At 39.9% G+C, this 24,864-nt stretch overlaps 1 protein-coding gene across 1 annotated transcript in view; it reads left to right on the top strand.

The window, feature by feature from the left end:
* Positions 1-24,864, top strand: part of THSD7B (thrombospondin type 1 domain containing 7B) — a 516,892-nt gene that overhangs the window by 479,678 nt on the left and 12,350 nt on the right. The window contains exons 18-21 of the mRNA XM_038422837.2: positions 1,861-2,002; positions 3,241-3,356; positions 3,943-4,060; positions 18,351-18,496. Of these exons, the coding sequence (XP_038278765.1) occupies positions 1,861-2,002; positions 3,241-3,356; positions 3,943-4,060; positions 18,351-18,496 (522 nt within the window). The remainder of the gene's footprint in view (positions 1-1,860; positions 2,003-3,240; positions 3,357-3,942; positions 4,061-18,350; positions 18,497-24,864) is intronic.

The raw sequence follows: 24,864 nt of genomic DNA on the forward strand, positions 1-24,864 counted from the left end.
GGCTATCCTTCAACAAAGAAGCTTCAAAAACAGACTCCAACGAGAGACTGCTGAATTGGAATTAAATTTGCAAACTGGATACAATTAACTTAGGCTTGAATAGAGACTGGGAATGGATGAGTCATTACACAAAGTAAAAATTATTTCCCCATGTTATTTCTCTCCCCCACCCCACCCCACCCCCCACTGTTCCTCAGATATTCTTGTTAACTGCTGGAAATAGCCTACCTTGCTTGTCACCATGAAAGGTTTTCCTCCTTCTCCCCCCCCCCCCCCCGCTGCTGGTGATGGCTTATCTTTACAGTGTGTATGATAAACCCATTGTTTCATGTTCTCTGTGTGTGTATATCAATCTCTCCTCTGTTTTTTTCCACCAAATGCATCCGATGAAGTGAGCTGTAGCTCACGAAAGCTTATGCTCAAATAAATTTGTGAGTCTCTAAGGTGTCACAAGTACTCCTTTTCTTTTTATTGTCTTTAGAGTAACTACTAGAGTAACTATGAGTAACTACTCATAAGAATGTTTTATAGGAGAGGACGCTTACAACTCTAACTCTGTGCAACCCTAATTAGCCTCTGCAAACCTCACAGGCTCTTTAGTCATTGAAACTAGACCACGAAGATTGTTCCCCCTGCGTAGCAGCACACAAGAGCCCAAGCAGGGTTGGGGGAGTCTGTGAGAATTTGGCTGATATTTGGGGTGGCACTAAATATGCTCAATGTATTTACACTGTTGTCCTAAGAGGGACCAGACTTTTCCCCCACCTGATTGACATTCAGTTGGCCAACAAGAAAAGTTAACAGATGCACAGGCAAAAGAAAGCATCTCTCTGGCTGCCATTTTTTCAAAAACATGGATGCTAAATTGTTAACACAATTCTGGGTGCACCCGACACGTGTACAGGGAAACTGAAATTTGCAGATGCCAGGACTGGTTTGTATGCACAGATTTGCATTTAAATTTGCATGTGCACACAGATACCTACATAATATAGCACATGCTTTTGAAAATGTGGCCCTATATTGTCTACAATGTCAAACACAGTATGTGCTGAAAGTAATATACAATAAATGAATGCTTTGCTGTAATTTCTTCTGTTCCTTTCTTGCAGAAAATATATACTTTAAATCTTCACAATCTTTCTAACTTGCAACTTGGTAACAGCGATCCTATATTCCTTGATAATGTTTCATACAGTTCTGGTATTAAAGATTCCTATCAGATGGTGCTATCTGTTTATGTGGGGGTCTTTATGTTACAAATAACATGAGTGGCAGATGGTTAATGGTTTTTTGAGAGTCTCGAGAAAGGAGTGCTTAAGCATTAATCATATGATGTAAGTGTCACTCAATGAAGTCTTGTGTCTCAGATCGACATCTCTTCCATCTCTCTCAGATGCAAGGCACATTTTAGCTCAGCTATAACTAGGGAAACAAAAATTCTTGTAGTAACTCATTTTCCTTTGTGTTTATTGCTACAGAATTCTGCTTGGGGATCTCATGGGGGTGAAGCAGAAAACTTCCAAAATTATTTCTTGGCCATCTGCCTTAACCCATTATCCTGATGGATTGATACCTAGAGATGGGATTGATATTTAGAAAAGTTATATATATTTCAATAATCTCACAGAGGAGCACAGTAGATGCCAAGGCCTAGGAGAACTAGGTTAAGAATTTGTTAACTGTTGATCCTGCCTTCAAAACAGGTCCATCATTGAAGACTTTTAAAATGTCTTAAACAACACAAAGGTAAAAGTAATAGGGTCTGATGCCAGAATAGCAAATATATGTAACAGCTACAACTGATACATATCTATAATATTTACTAAGATCTTTTGTACTATTCAATGTTTTATCTAGGTATGTGACCCCAATGTTATGCAAACACAGACTCGACATGTGTTAAGATCTCCTTTAAATACCAAGACTTGTCCTAAAGATTCACAAATGCAACCTTGTGTTCTCAATCAAAATTGCTTTCAATATCAGTACAATCTAACAGGTAAGCAGAACAGTAATTCACAAGAAAAATGCAAGGTGTCATATTTCTCAATACACTCTTTGCTACAAAGTTAAGAATGTGACATGACAATTTAAAGTATAATAAAGTGCAGTTCTACTTTTAAAAAGAATTATGTATAAAAACACCTTATTACTTAGCACACCTTCTCTTTGTTTGTATTTAGTTATGTCTCTTTACTGCAGTGATTAACATCCCAATCCTGCAGGTGCTTAACTTTAAATGTGTTAGTAGTTCCACTGAATTCATTAGAGCTATGCACATGTGTAAATCTGTGCATATTTGAATAAGATAAAATTTTATTACTTGTAGTATCACTGCAAAAACATCATAAATAAGCAAGAATGAAATGGAGTCTACTCTTTTTTGTGCATTGTCAGTATTATTGAAGTCAGTCAGACCCAGATGACACCAAGAGTATATTTTGAAGACAATATAGGTTATACAGGTGTACTTGAGAGTAAAATTTGTTGTTCAGAATCTTAATTACAACTGATTATAGCTGTTTTAGAAACAAAATGGCAGACAAATGTTTTTCTCTTTTTAGCCAATTCAGCTAGTGCTGATACATGAGGACAGTACCCATCTTAACTTTCAGATCCTAGACTAAGTTTGTAGGGTTACCAGTTAGAAAAGGTGACATTTCTTCATATCATCCAAATGCATTTGAACTGGAAGCCATTGAGCGACAGACATGAAACATCATAATATCCTTTTTCGGAGGGTCACTTTACAGAGCAGAACCACACTTCGGATTGTTCATGATTTTCAAGGGTGTAACATTATTTTTTTCTTTCATCCTTATTTTTTTAAAAGGTCACTTTTGTGTGACTTCCTTTTTCACAAAATTTTGGAAGGACGCAGTGGCAAGACTGACTGTAGGAGCTTAACACACAGTTAAAGACAGCTTAAAAAAAAGCAAGAGGTGGCCTTTTGCATGTGCCAACCGTTTTTAAACAATACACTGAATCAGTATTAAACAGTTTTTGACATACTCTGTTGTGTTGCTTTTTTTTAAGGGACATTAGAGATATGATAGTGAATTTCCCAATTCAGACTTGCTTATTTTCTTTAAGAATAACTTCCTTTTATCTGCCTTGTTCTTCACTTTCTGAAGTCCCCCAGTTAAATGAAGATAACTAACTCACTTTGTAATTCAAGATAAAAATGAAGTACAATCATGGTTTGCTGTACTAAATGCAATTACACTGTATCTTTAGATTGGAGTACATGTCAGCTAAGTGAAAATGCAACCTGTGGACAAGGGATTCGAAGACGTCTTTTGAGCTGTATGCGCAGTGATGGAAAATTAATGAATATGAACTACTGTGAGCAGGTGAAGTTTATAAATACACTAGAGAGTCTTAAAGTCTAATATACAACTCAGTTGTTTTGGAAATTACAGTACTCTAACCTCTACACCAAGCTATCACCTGGAGCTTTGAAGTTACCATTTACCTGGCATAGATAAGTTGCTATGATCAATATTGGATTTAGCTAGGGTCAGAAGTTTTCCGGAATCAAAATATAACAAGAGTACCAGAATAATAATGTGCACTGATTAGTCATCTAGCTTCTTCTTTCTACCCTAAAGGAGGATTTCAATGATGGAGCAATGTCTGTATGTGTATAGAACTCAGTCCTACGGATCCTATTTACAAGCAGTCAATGAGTAAAGGATTATGTCCTTTTGAAGTCATATGAATAATGATTTGCAGAATGGGGCCCAAAGTTTGCAAGGGTCTGGGGAGCCTTTGAGATGTAAAATGTCATAAAAATGTAAGCTATTATTACTGCTGAAAAATCTCCCTGTAAATGGTGACCTTGGGAGTATCACTTTAGTCACTATGGATTTTCAGTTTTCTAATTTTATGACCAGCAATAGCAAAGTGACATTTTAGGTTTGTTTTTTTTATATATAGTTAAACTTGGAAAAACCTGAAAAATTGAGCATTCATTGCCTTGTGGAATGTGCTGTGAACTGTCAGCTTTCCAAATGGTCAGCTTGGTCAGAATGTTCAAACACTTGCGGCATTGGAGGTAAGTTTGTTTCTAAGACTATTGTCACATTTTATCTGCAATCCTTGGAATGTTTATGTTTGGTAAAGACCACAAATACATCCCCAATCCTGCAGATGTTAATGCAATCCATAGAACATGTAAAGACAGTAATATAAATAATAATAATAATAATAAAGAGCAACCTAAATTTCTATGCAGATTTTAAAAGCATGATAATCACTTAAACATCTAGTAAATCATTAGAAAATGAGATCTGCTGACATTTTTTTCAGGTTTTTTAATAGATGTAAGGACTTTTCTTTGTTTTGTTACATTTGGTAAAAATCCATCCGACTGTTTTTGAATTACCCACCCATGAAAAATGCAATTTAGAAAACAAACTTGTATACAAAGGATCATTTAACTAATTCATTCCAAAATCTGAAAATTCAGTCATAGTTGAAAATAAACTCTTTTACATAGAGTTATTGGTAGGATTTATGTTGTGGAAAAGAAAAGCTGGTGAGAGTTTTCAGGATATCTTTTTAATGTAGTTCCTCTCTTGTGCTTTATTGTGTATTTCAGGATTCAAAATTTCAGCACAGCTAACCTTACTATGATTAAAATAATTATTTATCATCTTAAGAATTTTAAAAAAAATGTAAATAGTACTTCACTATTCAACACTGGTGAGTGTTGCATCCGGTTTTGGTCCCCCCACGACAAAAGGGATGTGGATAAATTGGAGAGAGTCCAGCGAAGGGCAATGAAAATGATTAGGGGGCTGGGGCACATGATTTACGAGAAGACACCGTGGGGACTGGGGTTATTTAGTCTGCAGAAGAGAGAAGTGAGGGGGGATTTGATAGCAGCCTTCAATTACCTGAAGGGGGGGGGGTTCCAAAGAAGATGGAGTTCAGCTGTTCTCAGTGGTGGCAGATGGAAGAACAAGAAGCAATGGTCTCACGTTGCAGTGGGGGAGGTCTAGGTTGGCTATTAGGAAACACTATTTTACTAGAACGGTGGGGAAGCTCTGGAATGGGTTAGCTAGGGAGCTGGTAGAATCTCCATCCTTAGAGGCTTTTAAGGCCCAGCTTAACAAAGCCTTGGCTGGGATGATTTAGTTGGTGTTGATCCTGCTTTGAGCAGGGGGTTGGACTAGATGATCTTCTGAGGTCTCTTCCAACTCTAATATTCTTTGATACTTCCTTAGACCCCAGTTCTGTAGCTTAGTATGTGAGCACAGGTCCCTGTATTTGTGTAGAGCCCCAGTTATTTCAGGTATAGGTGTCCACCCACACAAAACAAGTTACAGGATTAGGGCCTTATCTAGTCTTGCATAGTTTTTCAAATCCTTGGAGAGGTCAGTTGAAGAGAAGTACTGTAGGTTTTATTTAAAATAGATCTGCAACATAATTTTCAAAGCTTCTGGTATGCATTAATTTCTAATTGTCCATAGTCCAATTTATTTGAGGGCAAAGACAAAACAGATTGATAGTTTCTGTGGAGGTTTTTTTTTTAAAGTGGATTGCAGAGATCAAAGCATGTAATAGAAATGATCAAAGAGATTAATATTTGGATTAATCGTGTTCTTTGTCTATTGAGTTTTCATCAGTTCAGTAAAATAGTACTCCTGTAACATAAATGAACAATTCATATATATTGTTTAACAGCCAACATGCTAAGAATATTAATTCCAAGCTGTATTTAAAAAAAACAACTTTTTGAGACTTTTAATTCTCATGTTATTAGATCAACTAAAGAAAGGCAACAAAAATTATTAGAAGTATGGAACAGCTACCATATGAGAAGAGATTAAAAGGCTAGGACTTTTCAGCTTGGAAAAGACGTGACTAATGAGGGCTATAAAATCATGAATGTTGAGGAGAAAGCTAATAGGGAAGTGTTTACCTCTTCATCTAATGCAAGAACTAGAGATCACCAAATGAAATTAATAGGCAGGCTGCATGTTTAAAACAAACATAAGTTAGTACTTCACATAATGCATAGTCAACCTGTGGAATTTGTTGCCAGGGGATGTTGTGAAGGCCAAAATTATAACTGGGTTAAAAAAAGAATTAGATACATTCATGGTAGATTGGTCCATCTAAGGCTATTAGCCAAGATAGCCAGGAATGCAACCCCATGATCTGGGTGTCCCTAAATGTCTGTCTGCCAGAAGCTGGAACTGGATGACAGGGGATGATTACTTGATAAATTGCCCTCTTCTGTTCATTCCCTCTGAAGCATCTGGCACTGTCCACTGTCAAAAGATTGGAAACTGGACCAGTGGTCTGACCCAGTATGTATATATACCAAGTATATCTTACATGCGTAAGATATTGTACATTCCAGGTCTCATTAAGGTTAGTTGAGCCATATTGTCAAGTTTGTATAACTGAATTTAGTATATGCTATGAGTCCCATTTTAATTCAAGAGAATACAAGTTTACTATAGCTACCAGATAGAGAAGTTCTCCTTCAAGTGGCTGTGCATATATACATTCCTCTGCAGATATGTGTTCTCCCTGTGTGCTTGTCGGAGATTTTTGCCAGCAATGCCACTAGCCAGTGCACACATCCCTGCTCTCATGCTCTTGTGTGAGGGCATAAATGGGACGTGTCCACCACCTCCTTCTCCTCCTTCTCAGTTCCTTCTCACTACCCAGAATGATGATTTGAGCTCCCTGTAGCTTTGCTTTGATGAGCCAGTTAGACAGCATTTCTGTATATACTTAGTTGATGTTTAATAGTTTACTTAGGCAACTGTAGTTTAGCAGTTTTCCTGAGAGATTTATTATGAAAAAATCCCTGGGGTTTAAACAATGTGCTATGTGCAGGACTATTTTCATTGTCACAGACAGCACATCTGTTGTTTAAACTGTTTAAGTGAGGGATATGTGAGGGACAAATGTTCCATTTATAACTCCTTCCCCACCAGTACTAAAAAGCAGAGGGACAATTGCCTGAAGATTCACCTCATGATGGAGGCAATGTGACCTGCATCTGAACCAGGCCCTGACTGAGATACAGAGAACTATGATTCATCCTGAAGTGCCCCTCTAGCTGCTTCTCACTCGAATCACAAGCTGGGTGAAAAAGTCATCTTATCCCTCAGACTCAAAGTGTTCTAGACATCCTGACTCTGGCAGAAACTCTAAGACTTGGTCTCCGAGTAAATCTTCTAAATCCTCCGGTACTGGTTCGAAGCCCCACAAACCTAAGCACTCACCCACTCCATTTGAGGAGGCACCATGGACTCTGGCTTTCTTGGGGCTGTTGAGACTGGTGCCTTTACCAGTGCTGGGTCCTTCTGCCTCTTGTCAGCCAATTCAGTCTGCATCAGCACTGCCAGCACCATCAGCTCAGTACACTCACCTCCGGTGCCTCCAACTCCACAGGCCTTCTTATCCATAGGAGAACTACTTTGTTTTTTCTTACCTAATTCTCCCCTTGATACAGCCGATTCTACTACTTCCTCCATCTATGTACCCAGCACCACTGACACTCTGAGACTATACTGGCACAGCCTGAATCGTCAGCATACTTAGTGATCATATTAGCACTGTCAGCACCAAAGATACACTCAGCACTTTTGACGCATTCTCTCATGCATGCACCATTGACGCGTCTGACACTGACAATGCACTCAGAGATTGTGTCTGCACTGCTGGCACCGACGATACACCTGGCTCCATTGCCACAGTCTGAGGTTTTACTGGTACCACCAGTACCATCAACTTCCAATCACCACAACAGCTGTGTGGTTTTGAACATTGTCTCTTTCCAATGCCTGGACCACCTAGAACCCTGACGACAATTGCGTCTCCCTGTTCTGAGGACATTTCTGTTTTCTCTTCAGACTCTGAAAAGGAGGAAACTATTTATCCATCCAGGTGTTTCAGATCTCCTTACAGGTCTTCAGACGCCTGACTTAAAGAGCATTGAGTTCCTTACAGGAAAGCTCCAACATGGTGTCCTCCACTGTGGATGGCTCTGTCTATGCCATTTCCTCTATGGGATGCCCTGTGAGAGACTCTAGTCCTCCATCTCACACACTTTCTAGAAGGAAATCTCCTCCTTATATAGTGCAAGACTCATCTGCTCAGAATCCTGCTAACATTCTTCAATGTCCTGTACTGGATCCCATGAAGGAGGGAGAATTATTGGAGTGGTCACTTAATGTTGCTTCCAAATATCTTCATCTCCACCAGATGAAGGAGTTAGCCTGTAGTCGACATCTCCTCCCCCAGAGGACTTTAAGTCTTTTTTCAAGAACTTATGAGAAGGATGGCTACTTCTCTAGGAGTCCAAGCAGAAATTTTGCAAGAGAACTCGCACACTTTCCTGGACATTTTACAGACTACTGTTTCAGGAAGTGTTACCCTTCCATCAATAAAGCACTTCTAGATCCAGTGACGATTTTACAGTAGACTCCAGCCTCTATACCTCTTATGGTGAAGCAGGTGGATAGATGTTACCAAATCCCTCCACAAGACTTTCTTTATTTCTTTATCCACCCATTTCCTGATTCCCTAGCGGTCACAATCACTAATAAGCAGTCTTGACAGTCTCAATCTAAGGCCACCCCTGGGTTGTAAAGCTATTCCACTGCCATACTTCAAATGAGAATCATCAATTTTCCCTAAATATTATTTTCTTAATTATTCAGCCATCTCAAAGTTTGCTGATAAGTTACTGAATAATATAGGGAACAGTTTCTAGCTTTAGTTTCTGAGGGTCATCTTACCCTTATATATCTCTTCAGGCAGCAATACATGCCATTGACACTGACTCACATTCTGTCACCACTGCTGTCTCCATGAGATGTCCATCCTGTCTCCAGGCTTCCAGCATTCCAAAAGAGCTGCAGAATACAACTGATTTACCCTTTGAGGGCTCTAAGTGTTCTCCGCCAGGACAGGTGACATGTAAAGGACTCTTGTGCAACACTTCGCTTCTTGAGAGCTAAATTCCTGCTACTAAAAGAAAACTATTTAAATCACACCTCTACTTGAGACCATTGTTCCATCAGAGAACCTAAGGCCAAGTCTACACTACCCACCGGATTGGCGGGTAGTGATTGATCTATTGGGGATTGATTTATCGCGTCTAGTGTAGATGCGATAAATTGATCCCCGATCGCTCTGCCATCGACTCCGGAACTCCACCATGGTGAGAGGAGGAAGCAGAGTCGATGGGGGAGTGGCAGCCTTTGATCCCGTGCCACAAGGACTCAAAGTAAGTGATTTTAAGTCGATCTAGGATACGTCGACTTCAGGTACGCTATTCTCGTAGCTGAAGTTGCGTATCTTAGATTGATTTCCCCCCACCCACCCCCCAGAGTAGACCAGGCCTAAGAGAAGATCAAGAACTTCTCAATGTCACCAACCATCTTCCACTGAGGTGGGCCCTTCCCACAAGACAAGTGCTATCTCAAAGTCATTTAGACTGTACGATTGAGGATGGCACACCAATGTATCTCCTCCCTTTTGATTATGCCTGTCCCTTTTTTAATGTGCTTTGCAGAACATCAGGCTGGGCAAATGGATACTTAGCATGGTAAAGGAGGGATATGTAATCCAGTTCATCTCCCTCCCTCTTCCCAACTCACCTTCCCCATCCCTTTTCTGGACTCTTCTCACAAGAAGATCTTGTTACTTCAAGAGCTATGGTCTCTTCTAGGCTTGGGAGCAATAGAGGAAGTTCCTTATCAACACAGAAGGAAAGGATTTTATTACCGGTACTTCCTGGTCCCAAAGAAATCTGGTGGCTTCCGCCCCATCCTAGATGTATGAAAGCTGAACAAATTCATCAAGAAAATCAAGTTCAAGTCACTTCCACATGGCAATACCTCCTTCCCCCAGGAAGTACCATCAATTTGTGGTAGACACCAACCACTGCCAGTACACAGTGCTTCCTTTCGGCTTGTTTTGCCCCAAGAGTTTTCACCAAGTACATGACAGCAGGTTTCTGAGATTCAAATATATGTGGACAATTGGCTGGTTCAAGCAGTATTAAGCAATCATGTCCAGAACAGTGTCCTAGTAATCAAGATGATGTTCTTTCTTCTTGGCCTGAAAATAAAATTGGATAAATCAGTTATAATAAACTCAGGGCATAATTTTTATCAGAGCAGATTTCTACTCTGGAACAGCCATGGCTTATCTTCCACAGGAACAGTTCCAATCTATAACCTTCCTTTCAGAAAGATATCCAACAATTATCATATGAGCCTGCATTCAGCTTCTCAGACACATGGCCTTGTGCGTGTAACACTACATGCCAGACTTCACTTCTGCTGTCTGCAGGCTTGGCTTCATTCGATATATCAACATTGTAGGCATCCTCTGGACATGTGGATTTGTGTACCTGCATGGGTGCTTCAGTCTCTGATTGGTAAATGTGCGCAAGGGAGTTCTGTTTCTGTCCCCAGAACCATCAATGACTCTTGCTAGAGAGGCATGTACGAAAGGCTGGGGGTCCATCTCAGTCAATTTCAGGCTCAAGGTATTTGGCCACCTCAGGAAATTTTCCCCCATATAACCATATTGGAGCTTAGGACCATATGTCATCCCTGTGAAATATTTATGCCCACCATCAAGAATCAGATGATTCAAGTTCTCATGGACAATACGACTGCTATGTTTCACCTGAACAAGCAGGGAGGGGCAAGGTCATCTAAATTGTGCCAGAAGACTAGCCTCCTGTAGCATCTGTGTGTTTGTCACAAAGTGTCCCTGAAGGCCTTCCATCTTCCAGAAGTGAGGAGCACTCTAGCAAATTCTCTCAGCAGGTTTTTCATAGACAAACATGAGTAGTCAATTAGGCCGGATGTTCTCCTCCAGGTTTTCCACCATTAGGGGTACCCAACAATAGATATGTTTGCAACAAACCTCAACAGCAAATATGAGATTTGCTCGAGGGCAGATTGCAGTCTGGGTTATATCACAGATGCTTTTCTACTTCCCTGGTTCAGTCATCTTTTATATACATCCTTTCCAGTTCCTCTCATTCCGAGGGTCCTCAGGAAGCTGAAACAAAACAAAGCATCACTAATCCTCATTGTACAGGCATGGTCAAGGCAGTATTAGTTCACTTCTATTTCTGCATTACATCTTCCAGTAGATAGTTTTCCATATTTTCTCATCCTCCTGTTTCTTAAGTTTTTAAAGGGCCTGGTCAATGTTTACCCTTCTGTGTCTGATCCGGTACCTGTATGGGATTTGAATCTAGTTCTCTTCAAACTAATAGGAACTTCATTTGAGCCTATGGCCACAACTTCATTATCTTTATTGACAAGGCACACAGTGCTTTTGGTGGAAAGCACTTCTGGTAGAGGATTTCAGAGCTTGAAGCTGCTTTAGCTGACCTTCCTTTTACTGTTTTTTATAAGGACAATGTTGCCCTTAGGCCACATCCTATGTTTATGCCCAAGGTAGTGTCAGCTTTCCACCTAAATTAAACAATAAACCTTCACTTGTCTTTCCTAAAACCCAATTCATCTAAGGCTGTGGAGGCTCTTCATACCTTGGATGTTCGTTCAGCTGTGGCTTTTCTTCAACTGTAGTAGATCCTTTGGGATTACAAAATGGCTCTTTGCCTAAGCTATGCAGCAAGAATTAAGGGTCAATCAGTGTCATCTTAGCAAATCTCATATTGAGTCCCTGACTGTATCAGATTCTGGTATGAGCTTGCTAATGTCTCTTCTCCATCAAGAGTAACTGCATATTCCACCAGAGCTCAGTTCATTACATCAGGATTCCTCAGGAAAGTCCCAATTGCTGATATATGCAAGGTGGCAACTTGATCATCTGCATATACTTTTCTCTACTCATTATGGCTCTGGGCACGCATACACCTATAGTGGAATGTATATGTGCACAACACCTCTCGAAGAACAACAGTTACTGCATGGTAAGTACCCATTGTTTACAACTTGAGCTAAAGAAGTAAGAGGTTCATGGTTTTAGAACTGGAGATCCTGGATGCAGTCCCCAGTGAGAACCCATGAAAGCTGTCCTTACATTTGCATCCATCAGGGATTTAGGATCATATAAGGGGCTTATCCTTCAATTTTATAACAGGGCTCTGTGCAACTGTAAATCTGATCCTAAAAGTAGGAATGCTGCATGCATTGGTTAAAGTGTTCAGCTTACAGCAGGAATCTCAAACTAATTCTGAAGAGTAGGCCAAATTACACTAATAAATATGTTGTCCGGGCTGGGTCTAAAACTTGGGCTGTATAGTCTCCTTGATCCACAGCAGCTCTCCCATCGATACCAGGAGGAGGCTTGCAAAGATCCAGGGTTGAAGAATTATTATATAGTAACTAAACTTTTAAGCCCCAGTCCTGCACAAGATTCCACTAGAGGAGGCCCCTGTGGAGTACAGCCTCCACTGCAGCCATCCCCTTTCCTGTGCTTTGCCCCACTCCAGTTACAGAAAATCGGGGTAGGTAGACATTAGCCTGTTTTGCCCTCCTGAGAACTGAAGAACCTTTTCAAAGGCTTGTGGTTACAGAAATGTGCTCTTTGTTGGCACAATTGGTTTCCTTCTTCCTCCCTCCTCACCTTGCGTTTTAGTGATGCAAGGGGAAGTTAGAGTCTGGGAGGGCAAAGTTTTATCAAAATGAAATTCAGTCTGAGATCTTGATTAAAAACTAACACCATCCTATCTTATGTAAATTAGTATATTGCTGAAGGTCAACTGTGATATAGATCCTGCGCTTATCTGATTCTGCCTGTATATGCCTCTAGCAGCGTAATTTGAGGCTTCTCAATTTTAGTTACTTTGTCCTGTATTATAATAATGATCATTATATAGCTTCATAATTGTTCATTTCATTTTTCAGACAAATAAAATGACAGGTCCCTATTCCGAGCATCTTACAGTGTAAGATCTTGTTCCTTTGAAAATAATGGAAGTTTTGCATTGACTTTAGTGGGAACAGGACTGAGTCATAAATTAGACTTAAACAGCAAAGGATAACAATAAACAAATGAAACTATTGTTACCATTGTCCTGAGTCTCATTTGCCAAATAATAAGTTGCACACTCCTCAAAAATAATCAGTGGCAGATAAACCACATATACTGCTGCTAAAACTGCTCTCTCACTCCTATTTAGTATCTGAGAGCCAAAACAAGAATCTGTTTCTCTGACTTAGCTCAGAGTTAGTGAAGTGCCTGCTCAGGAAACATAAGTTACTGTAAAAGGGAAAAACGGAAATACTGTTGATGAGATCAACATTTAGTGTTGATGCATTTATGGTTTAATGTCACTTAACTCAATAACATCGCTAACAGTTTTATTCTGCCCATCTCTTACAGTAAATTATTCTGCTGTGATATATTTTAATGAACTGCAGGAGTGCCCTATTGGATTCTGTTCAGGTTTGATGTTACGAAACAATACACAGCCACACCAAATCATATTTTTAATGTATGTGGCATGTGTGTTGCTTCAAGTGTGGCTGTGGTGTATAGCAGCAAAAGGAGAGCATATTGATTTTTATAACTGATGATTAATGGAGTGTATCTCTCTTTCCTGCCTTGGCTGAACCTAGTAAGGCATAGAAATAAATTATATTTGCCTGTTACAGCTATAGCTTTCAGCAGTTTCTGTTATGGATGCTGTTTAGCGCTGTAGGCTGACTTTGTTTTATATGCTGAAAGTCCTCATACTTACTGCAGAACAGCAGTACAAGGATTTATAATACTATAGCTAATGGATAGTGCTCTGAGGTCCTGACCCAAAGCCTACCAAAGGTATTGGAAGGACACTTATTGAGGGGAAACTCCAGCAAATACATATTCTCTTTTTGGTATGGAAATAAATATCTGTTGACCCCTTTTTGGTTTTGCCTCAAACCTTTCGTAAGGTTGCAAAAGGACTGTTTTCTTACCAGGTCAGAAAACTAACCAAGACCTGGTCTGATAGACATGTGCTGAAAAAGAAGACACTAAAACTAACCTTTTCTGACATGAGGTCATGGGGACGAAGCTGTTTGTTTAAACAATGCTATTTAAACTGCAGGTCATGCTGCGTCATTGGTAGTGCAAATGCTTTTTAAGTGGACCAAGGCTGTATGGGTTTATTCTTGCTTAGCCTGGTCTCCCTAATCCTATTTCAACCAGATTAACTGACGTGAAGCGTGAAGTCATCCTCTCACTGCTCTGCTCTGCTCTACTTGCTTGATAAGGAATACAAAAGTCGGCAACAGCTCAAGGCCTCAGTAAACAGATATCAACATTTCTGGCAAGGTGGTCTGGAATTAATTTTGGCAGATATTTTAGGCATCTTGGTTTCCACCAATGTCACATTTTGCTCTGTGGGGTTGGAAGGCGAGGAAAGGGAGGATGCTCTTCAATTGTAAAAGTGTTCTCCTGTGGTGAAAAAATATAGTCAGAGTTCCAAAAGAAAATTTGCAGTAATAAGCAACAATAAACCCAGCAATCTTCTCTTACAGAACTTTTGAGTTTGAAGAGGCACTTCACACTTTCAGTTTTCAGCAGCCTTTATCTTTGCATTTTCAGATCATTTAATAGGATGTAGCAGATGAAAGAGAAATTCAGTTTGTTCACTGAGAGATACAAGAACCAATAGAGATATTACACTGCCACTTCCAGTCCAGAGATTGTACAGGGAGAAAGTTCATTTCAAACCTATGAAGATAACAGTCTCTATCAATGAGATATCTACAAAGTAAATAACTTTTTAAATGTTTCTTCCACTTGAGTTGCTGCTGACCACCTGACTACTGTATGTAGACAGAGAGAGAATCAGAGTTTTAAGGAATCCACTTCAGTGCATAGTCCCAGGGGAAAATGCCCTTTCAGCACTGAGCTACTCCTTTTATTTTGCAATGATTTATTTACAGCATCATGAGAAATAAATAGGCCCAATGGCCTGTGATGGGATGTTAGATGGGGTGGGATCTGAGTTACTACAGAGAATTCTTTCCTAGGTATATGGCTGGTAAATCTTGCCCACATGCTCAGGGTTCAGCTGATCACCATATTTGGGGTCGGGAAGGAATTTTCCTCCAAGGCAGATTGGCAGAGGCCCTGAGGGTTTTTTGCCTTCCTCTGCAGCGTGGGGCATGGGTCACTTGCTGGAGGATTCTCTGCACCTTGAAGTCTTTAAACCATGATTTGAGGACTTCAATAGCTCAGACATAGGTGAGAGGTTTATTGCAGGAGTGAGTGGGTGAGATTCTGTAGCCTGCGTTGTGCAGGAGATCAGACTAGATGATCATAATGGTCCCTTCTGGCCTTAATATCTATGAATTACTTCATTAATGCCCATACCATTACAAGTACTTTTCAGGGGTTTAAAGGTTTTAATCATTAAAATTTTGTTAGCTAAAGGATCGCTTTGTCTTTAGACACTTGAATTTATGTTCAGTTCCAAGAGAATTAATGGCAACCCTCTTTTCTGATACTTTCAAAACTAGAGAGGACAAAGGAAATGTATTGGTGGGAATAATCCTGCCAGGACCCCAAACCACCAGCAGACCCTTGCTTCAACCCACTGAAATTCTGAGTTGCTTTTTAACCACAAGGACTTATGAGGTTGGGTCACTGCACAAAATATGATTCTGTGATAGCTGAATACACTGATGTTGGCGAAAGCTTTTTTTGAGGAATTCTGTTACAAACCCCTAGTTCCAGGGGATAACAACTCAGCCAAAAATAGTCTTAAAATGGGTTTAAAAATGGCATACAAGGGCTCAGACCAGGAGAACAGCACTGTGATCATATAGACAGTCGTTTTGCAAGGTTGTCCATTGGCAGCTCTTGAAGATGTTTGCTTTTCACCAACAAAATAAAAAATATTTTAGCAATCACACTCACTCAACATTTATTACTTCAGTTCTTAGCAATAGTTGACTTCTTTTTGAATTTTTAAGCATGGCTGTAAGACAAACAGTTAAAAATTAGCTGCTCTATATACAAAATAACTACAACAAGGAGTCAGCTCCATTTCCCAGCTTCCACAGATTTCAGGAGCATGTGCTTCATGCATTTGTGTTGGCTCATCAGTGTTTAAGAGCACATCTACAGTACTATGATCCTAATGGGCGAACCTTACCATAAGTGTTTCCTTCACTTGCAGTGTTAGCATTGGACATGCCTTTCTTAGGTCCATTTCAGGTGTTCATAATTCATCACTTAAGGAGACCCTTTTTTACTGTTTCTCAGATTCAGTTCCTTCAAAACTAAGGCAGAAATTCTGTCCCTAATATGATTTTAAATGTCACTTGGTTGCACGGCATGTGCCTTTTCCCCCCTCTTTAATTGTAACCAGGGTTCTACTTGGAACATTTTCTATGAGTCTGACTTTTGTATGGAAAGGAAAGGAGTAAGAAATGGGATTGCTGTTATTTTAATGAATGGTATTCAGTTCTACTATTTCTGAAATGGTAACCTAATTTTTCTTTTCCATTCAGTGGGTTAGGGAGTTTTCATTGAAAATAAATAGGATCTTAATCAACATTGTAAAAGTGGTTATGGACAGTAATGGCTATTAGAGTGTTTGCAATTTTCCAGCAAGTTGCATGTAATTTGGTAATAAAAAATCAAATTTCCTTTGTTAAAAATGCAATTAAACGATATTGGAATGTTTAATATTAAAAATGACACTCCTTCTGAGTTGTGTAGCTTGTAATATTTAATAATTCATCAGAATTTAGTCATGTATTTCATTAAATGTTTCACATGCACAAGGAATATATTTGGAAAACATATGAAAATATGAAAATTTTAAAGTAATATGATTGACTTAACCACAGCACTCAATATTTACTAAACATATTCAGGTCAACTTGATAAGTGTTTTCTCCAAATATTTTGCCAAGATAGTTATACAAAAAAAACTTATTGGTGCAAAATGAGCTAATAATAATGATAAATCTATTTAAACATTCATTATATGTTCTACCTTATTTTTTATTGATTAACTCAATAAAGAGGCACATCATAGCAGCAGTGTATGTTAGTTTGTCAGCAGTGTCACTAAGCCCTCACAGAAAGAGATGGAACTCTCAGATGGCTTTAATTAAAGAAAAATCAAAATACTTTCCACTACACTTCTATAAGCAGTTGGAAAGTCACAAGGAGTAGATGATGGCTTCTGTCCATAAATATATATATATCTGTATCGAACAGCATTAAAAAACAAATACAGAAGGGAATAACCCATTGCTATATCAGAACTTACATTATCAAGAATTAAACTTTGTATTAAAATACGGTAGAACTTCAGAGTTATGATCACCTTGGGAATGGAGGCTGTTTGTAACTCTGAAATGTCCGTAACTCTGAACAAAATGTTATAGCTGTTTCAAAAGTTTACAACTGAACCTTGTCTTAATACGGCTTTGAAACTTTACTATGCAGAAGAAAAATGCTGCTTTCCCTTTATTTTTTAGTAGTGTACATTTAACACAGTACTGTACTCTATTTGCCTTTTATTTATTTATTTTTGTCTCTACCTGATTGAGTACCTCTGGTTCCAAATGAGGTGTGTGTGGTTGACTGGCCAGTTCGTAACTCTGGTGTTTGTCACTCTGAGGTTCTACTGTACAACCAGAGATCTCAGTCTTGCGTGAGGCTCTGTTAAGGTGAATCCCTGCACATGTGCAGAGGCCCTTTGACTTCAGAAAACTAGCAGGTCCTGATGCAGGATCACGACCTTAAGCTGAGCTGATGCTTCAGCTTGATTGGCCTTCACAGGCACAGAAGAGAGAATGATTCTAAGGAAGACAGGATGTGGAAAAGAGGAAATGACTGTGGCTTACAGAAGGAGAAGGGGTGAAGAAGAAAAGAGGAATAGACTTACAGAAGAGAGAGAGAGGTACTGGGTAAGAAGAGAGAGGGAATGACACTGGAGAGAAGAGAAATCAATTGAGGATAAAGAGGTTTGGGAAGAAAATATCAGGGAGAGAGAAGGAAAGAGACTGAAAGAGAAGGAGGGAAAGAACACTGGGACAGAGAAGGCAGGAGAGAAAGAGAAGAAATACTAACTGACAAGCTGCTCTGTCATCTGACTGACAGCCACAAAGAAATCACAGGTTGATCTCCTGTAACAATAATAATACCTAGTTCTCATGTTTCATCAATAGATTCATAGTGCTTTACAGAGGAGGTCAGCATCATTATTCCTGTTTTACAGGTGGGGAAAGTGAGAGAGACTTGTGCGAGGTCAATGGCAGAGCTAGGGATAGAACCCAGGTCTTCTGAGTCCAAGTTCAGTTCTCTTTCTGCTAGTCCCAGTTCAGTTCTAGTACAAATCCTATGTACTGGTATCTTTTCTATTTGTTCAGGCCAGATGATACGTACTCGGTCCATAATTATGCAGGCACAAGGAGAAGGAAGACTATGCCCTACACAGCTAACCCAGTACAGAAACTGTCCTGTAAAGCCATGCTACACTTGGATTCTTGGGACGTGGTCACCATGCAAAGTAGAGGTATGTCTTGTTATTATTCTTATGAGGCAATTCTCAGGTGATGCTCGTAGAAATGCATTTCATCAACAACAAATGGCACAAATAAGTTACAAAATCAATTTATACAACTTTTCAGAGATCTAAAGTATTTTTGCTGCCATTAAGACCTTGCTAACATCCACTTTAAAACAAAGTGAGTTCATCATGAGTAGAACCATTGTGATCATCTAGTCTGACCTGCTGTATAATACAGGCCATAGAACTTCCCCAAAATAACTCCTTGAACATATGTTTTAGAAAAACATCCAATCTTGTTTAAAAAATTGCCAATGATGGAGAATCTATCACAACCATTGGTAAATTTTTCCAAAGAGCCCATTATCAAATATGTGTTCCCCATGTAGGTACTTACAGGTTGTAATGAAGTCACACCTTTAGAAACTAATTGTAACAGTGCAGGTCGTAGTAGTGTACACATACATCAGTACTGAAGTGAGTTCCACCAACTCTTCCTGGAGCGTAGCTCTAGCAAACCATTATTTAATTACTTACAGCAATGCTAGCAAGAAAAGGTATGTAGCAGATTTTGGAGGTGTTTTATTTTGGAAGTAGTAATAACACTGACCCCGAGAATAACTGATGTCCCTAGACATCTAAAATGTCTTAAACACTTCAATTTAAAGTTATTTTTTGGCTTGTTGATTACTATAGTCTTCTTAGTGACGTTATCAAAATGGCCTAAAAATGTAAAGGACTCTTAAATTGCAATGCATAGCACACATACCCCCTTTGCTTCATTAGCAATGGGAATCTGCATTTTCTTACATCTTCATGTGGCTTTGTGCTTGCACTAATTTATCTTACACTTTTCCCCCTCTCCTTAGTAATCTGGTCGATCATGGGTCATATGTTAAAGAATATTAGTTAGTCACAAACTCAAGTTAACTTAAATTGTTGGTGAATTTTCTACACTGAAGTTACTCCTACAGGGTGAAATTTGCTTCACCTCCATTAACCCATACTAACTGTCTTCTATGAGGAAGAAGAATGGGTGAAATGCCGAGAGGAAATCCACTCCCTTCACCCAGGGCACATGACCTCAGTGCAGATCTCACCAGGGCTGCTTTTCCACACTGGGGCAAAGAGAGCTGGGGCCATTAGATGTGTGTGTAAGTGCAGATCCCCTGACCTCTCTTCTGATCTACCCTTATGATGTAGCAGGCTTTGTTCCATCTTCCACTCCCACACTTCTCTCACTGAGGGCAGAGAGGATGCAGCAAGTGTGCCTGTGATGACTGCTGCAGCTGGCATGATCTACAGCAGCCTTAGCCCACTGTAAATTGTAACAGGAACTGTTTCGACCCTTGGCCAGCCCACAATCAGGGAAGCAGAAAGATGACTTAGGGACACTCTTTCCTCCTGCTCTTTTCAGTTCAGCTAAATACAAACCAGGTACAACTGAGAATCTGATCCATGCATGTAAATGTAATCTTTATGTAGCCCTAACACTCTGGGATCTAATCTTGTCCAAGTAAACAGGGTTAGTTCTGATGAGTACTAGATGGGAGGCCTTCAATTATAGGAAATAGTGCTGGTGATAAGGGAGTGGACACTTCTCTGTGAGTTAGGTACTGAATCGACACTCGATTGCTAAGATTATTAAGTCGACAGCACCTTTTGCAGAATAGAAACATGTTAAATCTGGAGCCTGGCCGCATTTCAGCTGAGATAAAGTAATTACATCCTGTCTATCCCAGATTTCACCCTGCACTTTCAGTAGGATACAGTATTCTTCTTTCCTTCCTAAACTATTGTGCTGTCTTTCTGTGCTCTATTAAATGGCTGTCAGAGGTGGTTGCACTTCAGTGTGGGTGCGGGGAAGGAGGAGTGGTTCCTTTACAATGTATTTTAGCAAAGCTCTTGAGAATGAGGCATGTTATATAAATGTAAGGCGACTTACTTCCAATTTTTTTAGGGAATGAATCCTAAATTCGCCTTCCAAAGTATCAAAAAATCTTGTTTTTCACAGGTATTCTGTTGAATCGACTTTGACTAACATGACACCAGAAAAATCTGTTGTGAAAGTAGCCTGACATGGTTAAATAAACAATATTCTTAATTATGAGTAGTCTACAATATTTATCTTTTCTGTATTATAGGATACCTGGAAAATATTTTGCAGTCTTAGAATAGTAACTGTTTTAATCCTAAATTAGTTGATTTGGTGTGAATGATTAGAGCTGTTTGCATGCTTAGAAGTAGAGCCTGGCCCACCAGATGCCCTGCATTGCAGATTTTCACATTATTTAAGCCAGATATTACTGTCAGTCCTTGTGTCCTAAAAAAAATATGTTGGAACGCATTTCTGGTAGTGATAGTACCGGAACCCCCTTCCAGCTCCTAAAGGCAGTGCAGAGTGTTCCAGTGCAACTCAAGCCCTCATTACCACTGCCCATAGACCTGCATGCATCATGGGCCGTTTCCAGTTGTGCAAGGAACAAACCTGCAGTCTTCAGAGATGGAAAACCTTTTAGAAGCAGTGAACGTTACTAGTCCAAAAGCACTAAGGTACATAAATGGCAGTAAATTAAACCTGAGTCTGAATGTTTCCCTCTATGACAGCCTATCATAACCTGGATAAAAAACATAAACAACATGAAGTATTACTAATTTTTTATTTTTTGGATACTAAAGGAACATGAGACATGTAGTTAGACATTAACAAAACATTCATTCAGGACCTCAATATTTCAATTATATGTATTTAACACCAAATTTCAAAAGGTATTTAGGCTCCTAAAGGTGCAGATAGGCTCCCAATGGGATTTGGAAAAGTGCCTAAGTGCCTAACTTTCATTAACTGGGAGTTGGGTGCCTAGACACTTTTGAAAATCCCACTAAGCACCTATCTGCCGCATTTGGTGTCTAATACCATCAAAAATCTGGCCCTCAAAGTCTGATCATGCAGCCCTTTCTCACAAAGGAGAATGCATACCCGAAGTGAGCTGTAGCTCACGAAAGCTTATGCTCTAATAAATTTGTTAGTCTCTAAGGTGCCACAAGTACTCCTTTTCTTTTTACCCGAATAAATGCTCACTAATGAAGGGAAGTGTTGCCCAATCGGGCCCTTAATTAACAACTCTTTTCCCTCAGGAGAGAGAACATTTACCAAGCAGACCTTACTCTTGGGAGCTATGTATGTCCAATAACCTCCTCAGAGATCTTCCTCTGTTTATCACCTGTTATACAATTTGGGCCGATTACTGATATCCTTATTCTAGCAAATTCCCATTGAATGCTACTGTATAGTTGGAACTTCAGGAATGGGTCCTATATAATTTTAGGAAGCAAATAGGGACCAGTATTTTTCTTCGGTGTTATTTATGCACCACATATATAGTAAAAAAGGGTTCCCCTGTCCTCTGTAAATGGCATCATGACTTTCCATTTTCAAAAAGTCTGATGATCCCTGCCATGCAAGGATGTCGTTAGGTTTGGTTGTTTGTAAAGCCAGTCTTAAATAATAAACAGAGGTCACCATTAAAGGGTAAACATTTACCACAGCATAATATCTAAGATACAGTAGCTATTTCCTATTCCAAAGATATCCCTGATGTATCACAGTGTAGTAACTGTGTTGACAAAAGGTTGACTTTATAGTGGACAGCACTGTATTAGAGGTAGGTATTATTGTCAGCTAGAATAAGTGTCTTTTCATATCATTTTAGTCCTCTCCAATAGTGATTAGGCATTTCCTTCTGCCTTTCTTCTAAGTTTGAAAAATATGGTAGTTTGATTAGACCCTGTCTTCCCAGAGAGTTCCTTCCACATCATATTCTGTCTCCACCTGTAATTTCTAAGAACTCCAACTCAGTTTGGCACCTGGATGAGCTATTCATGCACCATTAATCCAAGTCTGCAACAGAGGTTTCTGAGGTGAAATAGTAATTTAGAATAGTAAGTTACATACAGGCTAGATTGAAACACAATGTTGAAAATTTAATGTCTAGCTGCATACAGTAAATCTCCACTAATACTTCTCTTAGACACTTGATTACCAACTGCTTTAAATCCAACTCGTTATACCAGGGCTTTGGAGCGGAGCCTGGAGCTGGAGCACAGAGCAGCAGGTTTTTGCCTAGAGCTGGAGCGGAGCCGGAGCACAGCTCCAAAGCCCCGCGTTATACCCCCACTTATATTTCACTACCTGTCAATGAGGAAGTGCAGAGAAAATGAGAAAGGGTACTGCATGAATATGGGAAAGCCAGTCTTGAGATTCCTGCTACCAAGCCCAGTGCTGAATAAATACACTTGATAGGTTACCCTTTAGGTCTGTGAATGAGGTCCATTATTTTCAAAGAATCTACTGCCAGGTGATCCAGAGTAGCACTTCCCAGAGTAGCCCAATTAAAGTAGAGTTTTTACTTAAGGGGTTTTAGAAAATGCTCATTTCCATAAAGTTCAAGTTCCACATATGTAATAAACATAACATCACCATAGGTCCACATCTTTAAAAAGAGGACAACAAACCCCATCACCTACAAGAGCCATATCTTCCCTCCTTCCTACAGCATCCTTCAAGGTTTGATTGTCATTTTATCATCTGTTTAATAAAAAGGTATTGATATTCCAATAAAGTTAGTCCTTTTCAATAAGTATTCCAGAGCAGCGCTGAAAAGCTGTATGTCTCTGGTGACTGGTAGTAGGGTATGGAGTCTTTCAGCACTGTTTCAGATCTGATCTACTTCTGATAACCAAAAGTTGCTAAGGTTTTATGACAGGACAGTAGAGTGTGTGATATAAATTGATGATCTCTGTCTACTTTTCAATCGTTAATTGTCCGCATAATAAAGAGAATAAACACATATGCTGTTGACACCATTCTCTGCAGTCTCATTGAAGAGTTCAAGGATTTTCATGGAATCATATAATATCAGGGTTGGAAGGGACCTCAGGAGGTCATCTAGTCCAACCCCCTGATCAAAGCAGGACCAATCCCCAACTAAATCATCCCAGCCAGGGCTTTGTCAAGCCTGACCTTAAAAGCCTCAAAGGAAGGAGATTCCACCACCTCCCTAGGTAACCCATTCCAGTGCTTCACCACCCTCCTAGTGAAAAGGTTTTTCCTAACATCCAACCTAAACCTCTCCCACTTCAACTTGAGACCATTACTCCTTGTTCTGTCATCTGGTACCACTGAGAACAGTCTAGATCCATCCTCTTTGGACCCCTTTTCAGGATGTTGAAAGCCACTATCAAATCCCCCCTCATTCTTCTCTTCTGCAGACTAAATAATCCCAGTTCCCTCAGCCTCTCCTCATAAGTCATGTGCTCCAGCCCCCTAATCATTTTTGTTGCCCTCCGCTGGACTCTTTCCAATTTTTCCACAACCTTCTTTTAGTGTGGGGCCCAAAACTGGACACAGTACTCTAGATGAGGCCTCACCAATGCCAAATAGAGGGGAATGATCACGTCCCTCGATCTGCTAGCAGTGCTCCTACTTATACAGCCCAAAATGCCGTTAGCCTTCTTGGCAACAAGGGCACACTGTTGACTCATATCCAGCTTCTCGTCCACTGTAACCCCTAGGTCCTTTTCTGCAGAACTGCTGCCTAGCCACTCAGTCCCTAGTCTGTAGCAGTACATGGGATTCTTCCGTCCTATGTGCAGGACTCTGCATCTGTTCTTGTTGAACCTCATCAGATTTCTTTTGGCCCAATCCTCTAATTTGTCTAGGTCCCTCTGTATCCTATCCCTACCCTCCAGCATATCTACCACTCCTACCAGTTTAGTGTCATCTGCAAACTTGCTGAGGGTGCAATCCACACCATTCTCCAGATCGTTAATGAAGATATTGAACAAAACCGGCCCCAGGACTGACATTTGGAGCACGCCACTTGATACCGGCTGCCAACTAGACATGGAGCCATTGATCACTACACATTGAACCTGATCATCTAGCCGGCTTTTTTATCACCTTATAGTCCATTCCTCCAGTCAATACTTCTTTAACTTGCTGTCAAGTATACTGTGGGAAACCATATCAAAAGCTTTGCTAAAGTCAAGGAATAACACATTCACTGCTTTCCCCTCATCCACAGAGCCAGTTATCTCATCATAGAAGGCAATTAGGTTAGTCAGGCATGACTTACCCTTGGTGAATCCATGCTGACTGTTCCTGATCACTTTCCTCTCCTCTAATTGCTTCAGAATTGATTCCTTGAGGACCTGCTTCATGATTTTTCCAGGGACTGAGGTGAGGCTGACTGGCCTGTAGTTCCCCAGATCGTCGTCCTTCCCTTTTTTAAAGATGTACACTACATTAGCCTTTTTCCAGTCATCTGGGACCTCCCCCAATTGCCACGAGTTTTCAAAGATAATGGCTAATG

This window comes from Dermochelys coriacea, chromosome 11 (genome assembly GCF_009764565.3).
Source record: "Dermochelys coriacea isolate rDerCor1 chromosome 11, rDerCor1.pri.v4, whole genome shotgun sequence".
Lineage (NCBI taxonomy): Eukaryota > Metazoa > Chordata > Testudines > Dermochelyidae > Dermochelys > Dermochelys coriacea.